At 47.0% G+C, this 13,519-nt stretch overlaps 1 protein-coding gene across 1 annotated transcript; it reads left to right on the top strand.

Annotated features, from left to right (window-relative positions):
- The first annotated feature begins 11,756 nt into the window (after positions 1–11,756).
- On the top strand, positions 11,757–12,450 carry LOC119360771. The gene has a single exon (XM_037626277.1). The coding sequence runs from the start codon at positions 11,757–11,759 to the stop codon at positions 12,213–12,215; it is 459 nt and encodes a 152-aa protein (XP_037482174.1). The 3' UTR covers positions 12,216–12,450.
- The last annotated feature ends 1,069 nt before the right edge of the window (positions 12,451–13,519 follow it).

The following is a 13,519-nucleotide window of genomic DNA, read 5'->3' as shown; positions in this document are numbered from 1 at the left end:
CTTCAGGGTCGCCACCTCGTTCGTGGCCCCTGCAATACTCACGTTATTCCTGTCATTTTTTGCAACCACATCTTTTATATACTTCCATAAGGTCTTGCTTACCTTCCTTGTCCTCGAGCTGCTTTTTGGCAAGGCCGAGCTCGTTCTCGGACCGCTCGCGGCTCTGCTTCAATGCATTGACCTCCGCAGTCAGTGCGGTAGACGTCAGCAGCGCAGCCTACATTTGCCATATTGACATACTTATGTTAGACTCCTGCGTACATCTTTTTAGATCCTCAGTTCGGCTTTTCTTTCCGAACACCAAACTAAGCATCAGGGGCTACTGTCTATGCGGTAATATTTTTACATATCTTAAATACATACCTCAAAGCCTGTTAGAAGGCTGGCACAAGCTTCAGTCAGCCCACTCTTCGCGGACTGAATTTCTGGATCACCACACTCATAACAGTGCGGTGCTCCTCGTCGATGGAGGCGCTGTTAAGCGCCTCCAGCAAGTTATCCGGTGCCTCCGGTTGGACGGAGGTCACCGGTGTCGCAGTCTCGCCCTTCTTACGAAAGGGCCGCCTGCCGGGCTCCGGAACCACTGAAGGTTCCGGTGCGGAGTCCGGCCCAGGGCCGAACTTAGAACCCTTTGGGGTTTTATCCCCCTTCGCTTGGAGTCCGGGAGGTTGCCTTGCGACGCCTCCTGGACCACCTCCTCCTGGCTGGGCCCCTTTTGGGACCCCACCTCGGCGTCATCCGCAGCGCGAGGAGAGGAGGCAGCCGGAAGTGAGGTGCTATTCACGTCCGACGAAGCCAGGGAGCCGCTCGTTGAAGCGCCGATCTCGTCCTTGGGCGGGCTGCAGGGTTATATTCGACGTTAGGAGATACTGTGCGACAAATGAAACGCCATGAGTTATTCTGGTATCCGGACACTTATGATTTCGCCAGGGGCTTAACCCTCGGTGGCCACTCCTCTTCGCCGTCTTTGGCGTTGGTAGAGTCGTCCGGAGGAAGGGTCCTTCCCTTCTTGGACCCTCCGGCCTCCCCAGTTGGGGCGGCCTTCCTTTTCTTCTCTCCCCCCACTGGGGGAGAGGCCTCTTTTTCCTCCTCCTCGTCTTCGCGGGAGGAGTCCGCCTCGGAGTCATCGGACGATGAGTCCGACAACACCTGGCGCCGGGAACTCCTTCAAGTTCCCGTGGCCTTCTTCTCGGCCTTCTTCTCCGGCACCACGTAAGGCGCCGGAACCAGCAGCCCCGTTAATTGGGCGTCCGCTGGGTCTTCTGGCAAGGGAGCCGGACAATTAACCTGCCCGGACGTCTTTTGCCAGGCCTGTCAAAGGTAAGGGAGTTTAGATCCCACATAGAGTCAAACTATGAAAAACAAGTGTCCTGTAAAGGGTAAAATAGCTTACCTCGCCGGCTTGACGCTGCGAGCTAAATCCGCGTTCTTCGGTAGCGGATGTGGGAGCCTCGGCGCCCTTGAACAGCACCTTCCAGGCATCTTCATACGTAGTGTCGAAGAGCCTGCACAAGGTTTGGTGCTGTGCCGGATCAAACTCCCACAAGTTGAAGGCCCGTTGTTGGCACTGGAGGATCCGGTGGATGAGCATGACCTGGACTACATTGACGAGCTTGAGCTTCTTGCTCACCAGGTTTTGGACGCAGGATTGGAGTCCGGTCAGCTCTTCCGAATTACCCCATGTCAGGCCCGTCTCTTTCCAAGAGGTGAGCCGTGTAGGGAAGCCAGATCGGAATTCAGGGGCCGCCAACCATTTAGGGTCACGCGGCTCGGTGATGTAGAACCACCCCGATTGCCACCCCTTTATGGTCTCCACGAAGGAGCCCTCGAGCCATAGGACGTTGGCCATCTTGCCCACCATGGCACCTCCGCACTCCGCTTGGCGGCCGCCCACAACCTTCGGCTTGACATTGAAGGTCTTCAGCCATAAGCTGAAGTGAGGCTGGATGCGGAGGAAGGCCACGCACACGACGATGAACGCCGAGATGTTCAGGATGAAATTCGGGGCCAGATCGTGGAAATCCAGGCCGTAGTAGAACATGAGCCCCCGGACAAATGGGTGAAGTGGAAAACCTAGTCTGCGGTGGAAGTGGGTGAGGAACACCACCCTCTCATGGGGCCTGGGGGTGGGGATAAGTTGCCCCTTGTCGGGGAGCCGATGCGCGATGTCACTGGACAAGTATCCGGCCTTCCGAAGCCTTTTAATTTGCCCCTCTGTGACGGAGGAGGCCATCCACTTGCCTCCCGCTCCGGACATGACTGGGGAAGGTTGAGGTGAGATGTGCGGACTTGGGCGCTGGAGCTCGAGTGCGCGGAAATGGATGAGAAAAGGAGGAAGAAGGCGTAGGTAAAAAGGTGGATCCTTATCCCCTTATATGGACGGACGAAGCTATGCGTCCCCACCAGCCTGGTAAAACTCGCTTATCTCCCAAGTGTCGTAATCAATGGCGCGGTTGGGTTACCCACGCCCGTATTGATGAGAATCCCGGGATAAGGGGACACGATCTCTGCTTTGACAAGACGTGCCAAGGAAACCGCCTCGCTAAACGTGCTGAGGTGGGACAGTAAAAACGATTTGAATAAAAGCTTGGCCGTGGTGTGATGTCACGCCACAAAATACGTCAGCGGATTGAATTTGTGTAAATATTATTCTCTCTACGGTGGTATGTGGAACTTATTTTGCAAGGCCGGACACTATCCTTGTGTTCAAAATCTTCTATGAAGTATTCGGAGGAGGAACCCGCCTTGCAATGCCGGAGACAATATGAGCGCCGGACTCGTCGTCATTGAAGCCTGGTTCAGGGGCTACTGAGGGAGTCCTGGATTAGAGGGTGTCCGGATGGCTGGACTATAGCCTTTGGCCGGACTCCTGGACTATGAAGATACAAGATTGAAGACTTCGTCCCGTGTCCGGATGGGACTTTCCTTGGCGTGGAAGGCAAGCTTGGCGATACGGATATGTAGATCTCCTAGCATGGTAACCGACTCTGTGTAACCCTAACCCTCTTCGGTGCCTATATAACCCGGAGGGTTTTAGTCCGTAGGATAGAACAACAATCATACCATAGGCTAGATTCTAGGGTTTAGCCTCTCTGATCTCGTGGTAGATCTACTCTTGTACTACCCATATCATCAATATTAATCAAGCAGGAGTAGGGTTTTACGTCCATCGAGAGGGCCCGAACCTGGGTAAAAACATCGTGTCCCTTGTCTCCTGTTACCATCCGCCTAGACGCACAGTTCGGGACCCCCTACCCGAGATCCGCCGGTTTTGACACCGACAGTCACCCACAAGGTGGATAATTGTCCTATCAGAAGGAAGCCTCACAACTCTGCTAGATATGTGGGAAGTGTCACTCCTGGTTTAGGTTTCTACCACATTGACCCCCTGAAGATAATGCTCAATATCATGGCTCACTGAAAAATGTAGGCATTGTTCTTGTTGAGGCTGTTGAAGTGTCCAAGCGGGAGCTTGCCAATGAGTTTGCTGACATATACAAAACAAACTGGCCTTGGCCAATTATAATGCTCAGGATGAATGGACATTTCTGGTCAAGTTCCCTCTTGAGATGGATGTAGTGCAAGTTGCTGGATATCCTTGTTTTGGTCTCAAAAAAGACAATGTTGTTGTCAATGTTGAACTCTGGAAAGGCAGGATTGAGGCTGAAGATGATCTCCAGGAAACTTGGATCAAAATTAGGAAAATGAACCAAAAGTGGTGTGATTGGTCTATGCTTGACCAAATCACTTCTACATTGAGTGTGATGCTGAATGTGGATTGGCAACATAATTTCAAGTCCTTCTATGAAACTGTCAGGGTCAAAATCTCCTGCAAAGGTCCCTCCAAAATCCCTGCAGAGAGATTGTTTGGTGTGGATGATAAAATATACAGGCTCCTGATTGAAGTGGAACCACCCGTGACTGTCACTGATACATGCACATCCACCAACCCTTCCTCTGGGACCTATGTGTCTACTGCTGAGCCTTGAAACAACACCTCTGAAGATGCTAAGTCCAACAGGAGCTCTAGGGCCGATTCTGACAGAGGTCCTACAACTGGCTCAGGGGCTCATAATATCAGAGGGCAATCTTTGGGACACAATCATTTGCTTGGAGATGTTACCCCCACATCAGTCTTAAAAAGACAGCTGCCTGAATCTCCTTACACTCCTCAAGTCAACAACCTTCAAAATATCCTGAACTCTGTACATGAAGATGCTGATGGTTTTAATCTGCTCAGAGAAATGGGGCTGCTAGAAGATGATGACCTGACGGATTAGAAGGATCTTTAGATCTATAAGAGGATCAAGACTCACTCTCTCAAGATGCTGATCTGTCAAACAATGTGGATCCACAATATGACTCTGACTTCCCTGCTCTACCCAAAGACTTGCATCCTACTAAATGGGGCCCTGTCTAGGCCACTAGAGCCAGTTCTAGGGTGGTTAGTAACAAGAGAACTATCATTGAAAAAGCCAGACAACTCAAAGAGGTTCAGAATCTTGAAGTTCAATAACCCCTGGGTATGAAACACAAGTCCTTCTCTTTCTTTAATGATCCTTCTTTTAATGGCATTGCATCTATGATTGGTGTAGATATTACCTATCTTAATGATGATAACAAGTGCTCTTCTGTTACTAATCTTCCACAAATCAGAACTGAAGGTTCTGTTACTGGAAATCTTCCTTTTGATAGCAACCCTAGTTTAGATTGCATAGACCCTCCTGCTAATTCTAGTGAGGGGCTTTGGTCTCTTATTTGCAAACATAGGTGGGGCAAGCACCCCAGGAACAAAATCTTCCCATGAATGCCCTCTTTTGGAATGTTAGGTGGATTGCAGCCCCTGGGAGTCTCTCATAGTTGATACTATCAATAAAACTCATGCTACTGTCCTAGGTTTTCAAGAAACCAAGAAGGAGGACTTCTCTACTTCTTATCTTAAATCCCTTACTGGGTATAGGGATTTTGACTGGCACTCTCTTCCATCTAAAGGATGTGCTGGAGGCATCCTGATGGGAATAGATTTAAGCATTTTTTATATTGTTTCTTGGTCCCACTTAGAGTTTTCTATCAGTTGTCTAGTAAAGTTGAAAACTACTGGGCATACTTTTAGGATTATTACTGTTTATGGCTCTCCCTATGAAGAAGGGAAATGAGCTTTTATCTCTGAACTTCATACTTTATTTCTAGATTCCCACATTCCTACTCTGATTGTGGGTGACTTCAATCTGGTCAGGAATGCTGAGGATAAAAGCAATGGTTCTATTAACCATAAGTGGAGTGATAAATTCAATGCCTGGATTGAGATATGTAGCTTACTTGAAATTAAGCTCTCTTCTAGGAAATTTACCTGGGCCAATCCACCATTGATAGAATCTTTTGTGACATAGAATTAGATGGGCTATTTCCTCTTTCTAGTTGTAGAGCTCTGCCCAGATGTGGCAGTGATCATACCCCTCTGCTTTGGGACTCTGGAATTAACCAAGATCCTAAAAACGACAGCTTTAAGTTTGAAAAGTGGTGGCTCATAAGAGAGGATTTTTCTGAATTAGTCAGGAAGATCTGGTTCAAACCCACTGGGAGTAGCTGTCCTCTAGAAAGCTGGAAAATCAAAATTAGAAGATTTAGGAAAACTACTAAAGGCTAGAACTCCAATGAGGAGGCCAATCTTAGGAGGTATAAATGGATTCTTCTCCTTGAATTTGATTCTCTAGATATTAAGGCTGAAACCTCTGACCTCACTGAGGCTGAGCTTGCCAGGTTGAACTCTGTTCATGGTGAACAAAAGAAAATCTGGCTCCAGGAAGAGATTAAAGCTAAACAAAGATCTAGAGATAGGGATATTAAGGAGGGGGATAGAAACACTGCCTATTTTCATGTTGTTGCCAATCAGAGGAGGAGGAAGACCCTCATTCACTCTCTGGATGGTCCTAATGGTCCTGTCACTGGTACTAGTGAAATGCTAAAAGTGGCCAGTGAATTTTATAAAGAGCTTTTCAAGAAAGAAAACCCCTCTAGTTTCTCTCTTCAAGAAAACTTCTTCTCTGTTTCTGATAAATTTTCCCATTCTCAGAATGAGCTGCTTGAAGCTCCATTTTCAGAAGCAGAAGTGAAGGAAGCTGTTTCCAGCTCCTATCCAGATGGATCCCCTGCTCCTGATGGAATTCCTTTCCTTTTCTACCAACACTTTTGGGACTTGATCAAGAAGGACATTATGGACCTCTTTCAGGTCTTTCATAGAGGGGAGCTAGATATATTTAGACTAAACTTTGCAATATTGTCTCTTATCCCTAAAGAGCCTAAAGCCACCTCTGTGAAAAAAATCAGACATATCAGTCTGATTAACCGTAGTTTTAAAATTTTCTCTAAAGTACTCACCACTAGGCTCTCTAAAGTATTGCAGAGATTGTTTGCTAGCAATCAATCTGCATTCCTCAAAGGGAGATACATCCTTGAAAGTGTGGTCACTGCTCATGAAGTCCTTCACTCTGTCCACTCTGGGAATAAAAAAGGCCTTGTTCCAAAATTGGACTATGAAAAAGCCTTTGACAAAGTAGACCTTAATTTCCTCATGGAACTCCTGGAGCTCGGGGTTTTTGGAAGAAATGGTCTAGCTGGATCCATCAGCTTACTCATGGGGGGTCTATTGGGGTAAAGTTAAATGGTTGTGAGAGTGATTATTTCCTAGCTCGTAAAGGTCTTTGGCAAGGTAACCCTATTTCACCTCTTCTTTTTAACCTGGTTGTTGATGTACTCACCAAAAATGTTGAGCAAGGCTGTTGATCACAACTTAATTGCTGGCCTTTGCCCTGAGGTTTTCCCTGGTGGGATCATCTGTCTTCAATATGCAAATGACACAATCCTCTTTCTAGATAATGACTTAAATCATGCTAGCAACTTTAAAATTGTTTTGACTTGCATTGATCAAGTTTCATGCATGAGAATTAACTACTCCAAAAGTGAGCTCATTCCCATCAATATGGATGACCAAGAACTGGTTGGCTTTCTAAACATTTTAGTTTGCAGTAGTGGTAGCTTTCCCATTAAATATTTAGGCATCCTTCTCCATTATGATACACTTAGGAGAGAAGACATCCAGCCGCTTTTAGACAAAATCATTAAGAGGATTGCAGGATGGAGAGGAAAACTCCTGTCTTATAGAGGTAGGTTGATCCTCATTCAAGCCTACCTTGCTAGCATTCCTGTGTACCTCCTTTCCTTCTTCAAATTCCCTAAATGGGTTGTTAGTCTCATCAACTCACAGATGTCCCATTGCCTGTGGAATGATTTTGAAGGACATAGAAAGATTCACCTAGCTAACTTGGGGCTGGTCTCCATGAAAAAGGAGTTTGGAGGTTTGGGCATTCCCAATCTCCAAGAAATTAACATTTGTTTGTTAGAATCCAGGATCAAAAGATACTATGAGACAGACCAAAAACCCTGGAAGATGCTTATTGAGCACAAATACTTGGCCAATAAGCCTAACATCTTTGCCTCCTCCTCCAACCAGAAAATCTCTAGATTCTGGAAAGGGTTGAAGTCTATTATCCATGATGTGAAATTTGGTTACAGATGGAGCATTGGGGATGGGGCAAAACCAGGTTCTGGGAAGATACCCGGTTTGGCACTTCCCCTCTAGTTGTCCAATTTTGGCCTATCTATTCGATCTGCAATGAACAAAATAAATGTGTAAATGAGATCTGGGATGGGCAATGCCTCAAACTCTCTTTCAGAAGGAACTTTAGTGACAAACTTATGGAACAATGGTTCCAGCTGGAGGAAATTGCTAGGAGTATTGTCTTTTTTGATGAGATAGATTCTCCGATCTGGCAATTAGAAAACAGGGGGCAATACTCCTCTAGCTCCCTCTAGCATATTATTAATTTTAGGGGGGTTCAGCCTATTTTCATCCCAGCAGTCTGGAAGTTGAGAGTTCCCCCCAAAATTCATGTCTTTCTCTGGCTCCTCTCTAACAACAAGCTGATGACCAGGGATAATCTTAGAAAAAGACACATCATCAAACCCCTTGAATGTGTCTACTGTTTGGAGCAAGAATCTTGATCCCACCTTTTCTTTGATTGCATTGTTGCCAAGCACCTTTGGGTCCCTGTTGATTACTTCAACACTCAGATTGGCTCTTCCTTTGAATATGTTGCTAGATTCTGGATTGCTAACAAGCAGTGCTATGTTTTGAATACTGTTAGCTCAACAGTCCTGTGGTGTGTCTGGAAATATAGAAATGCTATGATTTTGATAACACCACCTGGATTTCTGTTCCTCAGGTCTTGAGATTGATCTTGAGCACAGTGAGGAACTGGATGATCCTCTCCTTGGGATCAGACAAAGTAAAGCTAATGACCTTTGTGGGGTTCCTCGCAATGTACCTTCAGAGACCTTTGGAGATCACAAGTGGCTGAGCAAACCATGCTCTTCTCTGGGGCTGGATCCCTGGTAAAAGCTGAAGATCTCAAAAGACGGTGAAGGGCTCCTGTCGCCAAAGAAGAGAGATATCCACAATGTTGTCCCATCTAGCCCGGTGTCTACTCTTATCGCTTGCTGGTCACCGCAGGCGGACGCTGCTCCATGTCCGAAGACCATGAAGGCAACGCTGGATCCTCCCTGTGTCCGTTGAAAAGCTCTTCTCCTTAGCTCTTTAGTGAGACTTGGCCCTGCTGGTGGCCCTTGTAATAATGCTACTTACTAGCTAGCTCGTTTTCTGCTTTTTATTTTGAACTGCTCTTTTTGTGCTTCTGTAACAGACTTGGTTGGTTGTGTGGTTTCATTCTGAGCAATAGAACCGGGGAGGTGCTCCCTGTTCTTCTAAAAAAAGAAAATAAATTACAACAAAGTCCGTAGAATTTTCTTCGAGTGCCATCCACATTGCACATCATCGCCAGAACAAGAGGACAATCATCGGTGGATGTAGTTGTGGTGTGTTAACCCGGGATTATCCCCATACCTTTCGAGTCTAGATCCGTTGATTGTCGTCGACAAAGTCGGAGCAAAACGCCTGATCTACCGCCTTCAGGACACATCCCTTGATATTGAAAAGCTAGCATCCCCGCATGCGCTTTCATTGCTAGATAGATCGACACTGCCGATTGATTCACTTGTGTAAAATCCTCACAAGCTCTTGAGTTGTGCTAGAGGAAACACCCCTGACAGAGGTAGTCTCGGAGGATAGAATCCATTGGTTGGATCCCCGTTGCCGCCTCGCCGACCCAAAACACTGATCCCACTAGTCGTACTGGCCGCAAGGCGATGATAGACATGTCCTCATTTTAGGAGGCGATGTCCTAGCCTCGTTTATTTATGCGGTTTGTGAGACCATGTAACTTGGTAATAAGAACACATCTATAGTGGGGTGTCTATATTGCCAGACACCACATGAAGTGACCATGTTGTTGTCTTGATGTCACGCTTCCATCACGACTATGGCACGAGTGGCCGCAAAAGCAAATCAAATGACTCATAGGGTGTTGCGCTAGGGGATTCCATGGAGACCGTTCGTGAAGATTTTTGATAAATAACGAATGTGTCAATTGATGCAGAGGCATTTGGTTTACCCTCACTTTTTTGTGCCATTCTTGCTACCAATCGTGTTTGGACTCTTTCGCTATGGTCGGTGCTCGTGCTAGGTGGCACTTTTTCTTCTTCTTTCTTTGAAAAAATGAATGTGAAACTTGTTTCTCCATTATCTCTGGATAGCGGATGGCGATTTTTATTGCGTAAAAAATACACATATAAAAGAGAGGTTCAAATGGTACATACATAAAAGAAACAAAAATAAATATGAACAATCATACTATCTCGAAACTGAAGGCTGCATCAAGGTTAGTTGAAGACAATGTCTTTAATCTTTCACATATCGAGGTCGTTGCTCTATGGTCGCAATAAAGAGACAATATAAAACCAAACTAGCATGACTGGAGCTAACATCTGTCATATCAAAAAATCACATTAGCTACCCACACAAATGGCCATGATCCTAATATCGTTGAATACACCATGCATGACGGGGTAGGGGCCGGCAGGGGATGCCTCTTGCAAGAAGGATTGTTGAATTGATGCCTGGTCATCAAACATGAAAGACAACAAGAACCAAGGCAAACTTGGCATAACCAATGCATAGTCATTACTCAGGCAGTCCAAGACACCACACCACCATTTGCTACACTAGGCACATCAAATCCATTATAGAAACACACAAGTAAGGTCCACATACATGCACTTTTTGTGTAGTATAATAGGGGTGCCACACATCAATATGTTGGTACAAAATTTGTGAAACTTATGGTGTAGTATAATTTGGCTTAAACATCATTGTAAATCCAACAGGTAGTCCAAACATATCATTGAGTTACTACAGACATAAGGTTAAGTATACACTCTCAAAATCTTCTTTTCCTCCTTAATTCCGCATTAGTTGAGAAGAAATTATGCAACTCCTGTAGACTCCTTCTGTTGGTTACAAGAAACCAAAGCACCAAGAACCAATGAGAGATAGGATGGTTGCATCATGTCTTCACTGATGTTGTTTTGCATGATCGAACTTGTTGGGTTGGAACATTTAAGGTCCAGCTTATCCGATTTTGAAGTTGACTAGCAAGATGCTCGTGCATTGCACGGAACATCAAGATACATTTTTTTTACAAAACGCCTGTTGTGATTGATCCATGCAGGAGTAATCCCTTGTGTAAAAACTAATGATATCTCGAGAATTTTATCGAAAAAATGGCATCTCGAGAATTTCATAAAAAAAAATTATATCTCGAGAAAGATGAGAGATAAGGTGAGGAGGAGTGGGGCGTGGTGGTGACTGGTGGTCGGACTGGGCGAAGGCATGGGGATGGACGGCGCCGGCAGCGGCCACCATGCCAGATTGTTCCAGAGATTTCCTTATTTAACTGCTCAGCAATGAGGTTGTGGGAGATAAGGATGAACGAGGCAAGGCCTTATCTGTAAATGTGAAGAGATGTGCGGGTATCTTTTGTAAAATTGTCATAGTTTGCTTTCTGTCCGTCAGATATAGATCGAACGGTCCATATTACAAGATGGCAGGCACACATCATCACCAATTCGGTTTTTTATAAGAGTAGAGACAAACGGTGAAACCCGCATCTCCCAATGAATTGAGCGACAAAATAGAGTTTTTTCTCTTTTTAAGTTTAGATTTGTAATTCACAAATACACTTGTTGCCGCAGCGGATTAAACTGGGTAGAAGAGTTCCCTTCCGCGTCACGCCCGGCCGTAGATGCGCTTCAAGCCTTGTGCGATTGTTTTTTTCTTTTGGGTAAAGCCTTGTGCGATTGTGCCCGCGTGTGGGGCCTATTGCCACTTGCCACTGATATGATGTCGTTGTCCCTTTAAGGATCGATTATTTGATTGTTTTTTTGTTTATTTGGTGAGATGACTAGGGTTGCTTTTAGATGAAGAAAGTGGACTAGTCGAGGTCGTCGTCGTCGGTCTAGACGTAGACTAGTGTTGCTAAGAAGTCCAGTTATTTGGTATGCAAAGTATTTTTAATAGGGTGAAGGACAAACCAACGAGGGGGGACACACTTGTACTGCTGAAGTGGAGAGCTTAACGATAAGAACTTTGTTAATCCAACTAGGTGTCTTTCGCATGGGATTCCTCCACTAGGTGACAGCGCGTGACATCATACGCACCGCGTCACCTTCCATCACCGTTGATTCCTTTCCTCCCATAATATCACCTTCCCACGTCTCTGTAATTTTTGCATCAGACACGGTCCATGTCCATCTCGCCGGCCAAGAAGAACCTGCACCCAAAACTGACCGCGATGAACACACGGGAGCTGATCTCCGGAAGTCTTGACAGCGTCAAGCAACAGGCGAAGGCCATGGCATCCACCGTCTCGTCAGCTAGGCCGGCGGACCTCCGCCGAAAGCTGGCGGAGATGAACACGGCCGACCTCGCCGCGGACCTCGGCCACTTCAAGAACCAGGCGGCGGCAGCGGTTTCCACGCGCGAAGGCGCCGTGAAAGCCGCGGCGATGGTCCTCGGGGGCGCCGTGAGCATCTACTTCCTCTGGCCCGCGGCCGCCGCCCCCGCCACCACCGGCGCCATGATGAACGCGCCGGGCGCCGCCGGCTTCGTCATATCCCGCGTGGCGTTCCTGGCCAAGAGGCAGCTCTACTTCCACGTCCTGCGCACTGCCGGCCCTGTCGCCGCAGTCGCGGTTCTCGTGTAGGGATGGAAGTGACGCACGGAGGCATGGACGCGAGCTAGCTACGGTGTGTTTTCTTCAAGTGTGTGTGCGATGTACTGTCTAGTGGTACTAGCATTTCGGCGTGCGGACATGCATGGAGGATTTGTCAGCTATCCAATGCAACGTGTACAATAAGCTCTGCGCCTCTGCCTAGCTAGTGCTCGTATTTGCCCTTGTTCTCCAGTGTATTGTTCTACATGAAGCAACTGTTTGTCTACGTACTACTTTTGCCGGAAAAATATACTACTCCATCCGTTCCTAAATATTTGTCATTCGAGAGATTTCAACAGATAACTACATACGAAGCAAAATGAGTGAATATACATTCTAAAATATGTTTATATACATCCGTATGTGATAGTCAATTTGAAATCTCTAAAAAGATAAATATTTAAGAACGGAGGGAGTATATATATACGACCAACTGTTTTAAAATATATGCGACCGTCTATAGTTTTTGTAGTCAGATTAGTAAATCAAAATGTCCATGAGAATACAAAGATTTAAAGGGGGTAGCCAGCGAGAGATGGCGCCCCTCTTCAAGACTAGTTGCCATCTGCGCTAAGGGCAACTCTAACTGATTTCATAAAAATAAAGAAGGTTCCGGCGGAGTAAATCTTTGGTAGCGTATTTTTACTTCACTAAGTTTTGGTGGACCTAGTTGATCCCCTAAACGTAACGGAATAAAGTTATATATGGCTCATACATTTCGTCGAACACTTGTTGTGCGCCTCCGTGGCCAGTGGCGATCATGGTGACCACGCGACGCAAGCACTAATCGAGGCTTACGCTGACGGCAGCGAGCAGCGGCAGCAGCAACATCATGAAAGATCGGTTAGAGTTGGCCTTATCGCGTCCAGTGGCAGAGTGGGCGTTCCACTCCACTCTCCTCCGGCCATGGCGCCCGCCGCAACCACACCTCCAACTCAACCACCACCTCCATGTGCGCCTGACCCCCTTCCCCTCGGACCCGATGGCTCTCATGATCGTCTCCTCCACACTACCCTTCCCCTTCCCTTCCACGTGCCACCGCCGGGGCCACAGGAGCGTCCTCCGCCACCACCAGCGACGACTTCGACTACCCCGAGTCGACTCCTCCATCCGCTGGCCCCACCTCCGCTTCCCGCACCTTCCGCGCCCCGATTCCCCTCGGCACGCCCGTCGCGGAGGTGCTCGACGACGCCTGGGTGTCCCCCGACGAGCTCGCCTACGTCGTGTGCGCCGTGTGAGCAGCCTCCTGCCAGCGCGCGCTCGACGCCTTCGAGTGCCTCTTGGAGAGCGGCAAT

Source organism: Triticum dicoccoides, chromosome 2B, assembly GCF_002162155.2.
Source record: "Triticum dicoccoides isolate Atlit2015 ecotype Zavitan chromosome 2B, WEW_v2.0, whole genome shotgun sequence".
NCBI lineage: Eukaryota > Viridiplantae > Streptophyta > Magnoliopsida > Poales > Poaceae > Triticum > Triticum dicoccoides.
This window is presented reverse-complemented; position numbering and strand designations above follow the sequence as displayed.

Coding starts and splice junctions, on each gene's coding strand:
- LOC119360771 (XM_037626277.1), top strand. CDS start 11,757: ATGTCCATCTCGCCGGCCAAGAAGAACCTGCACCCAAAACTGACCGCG.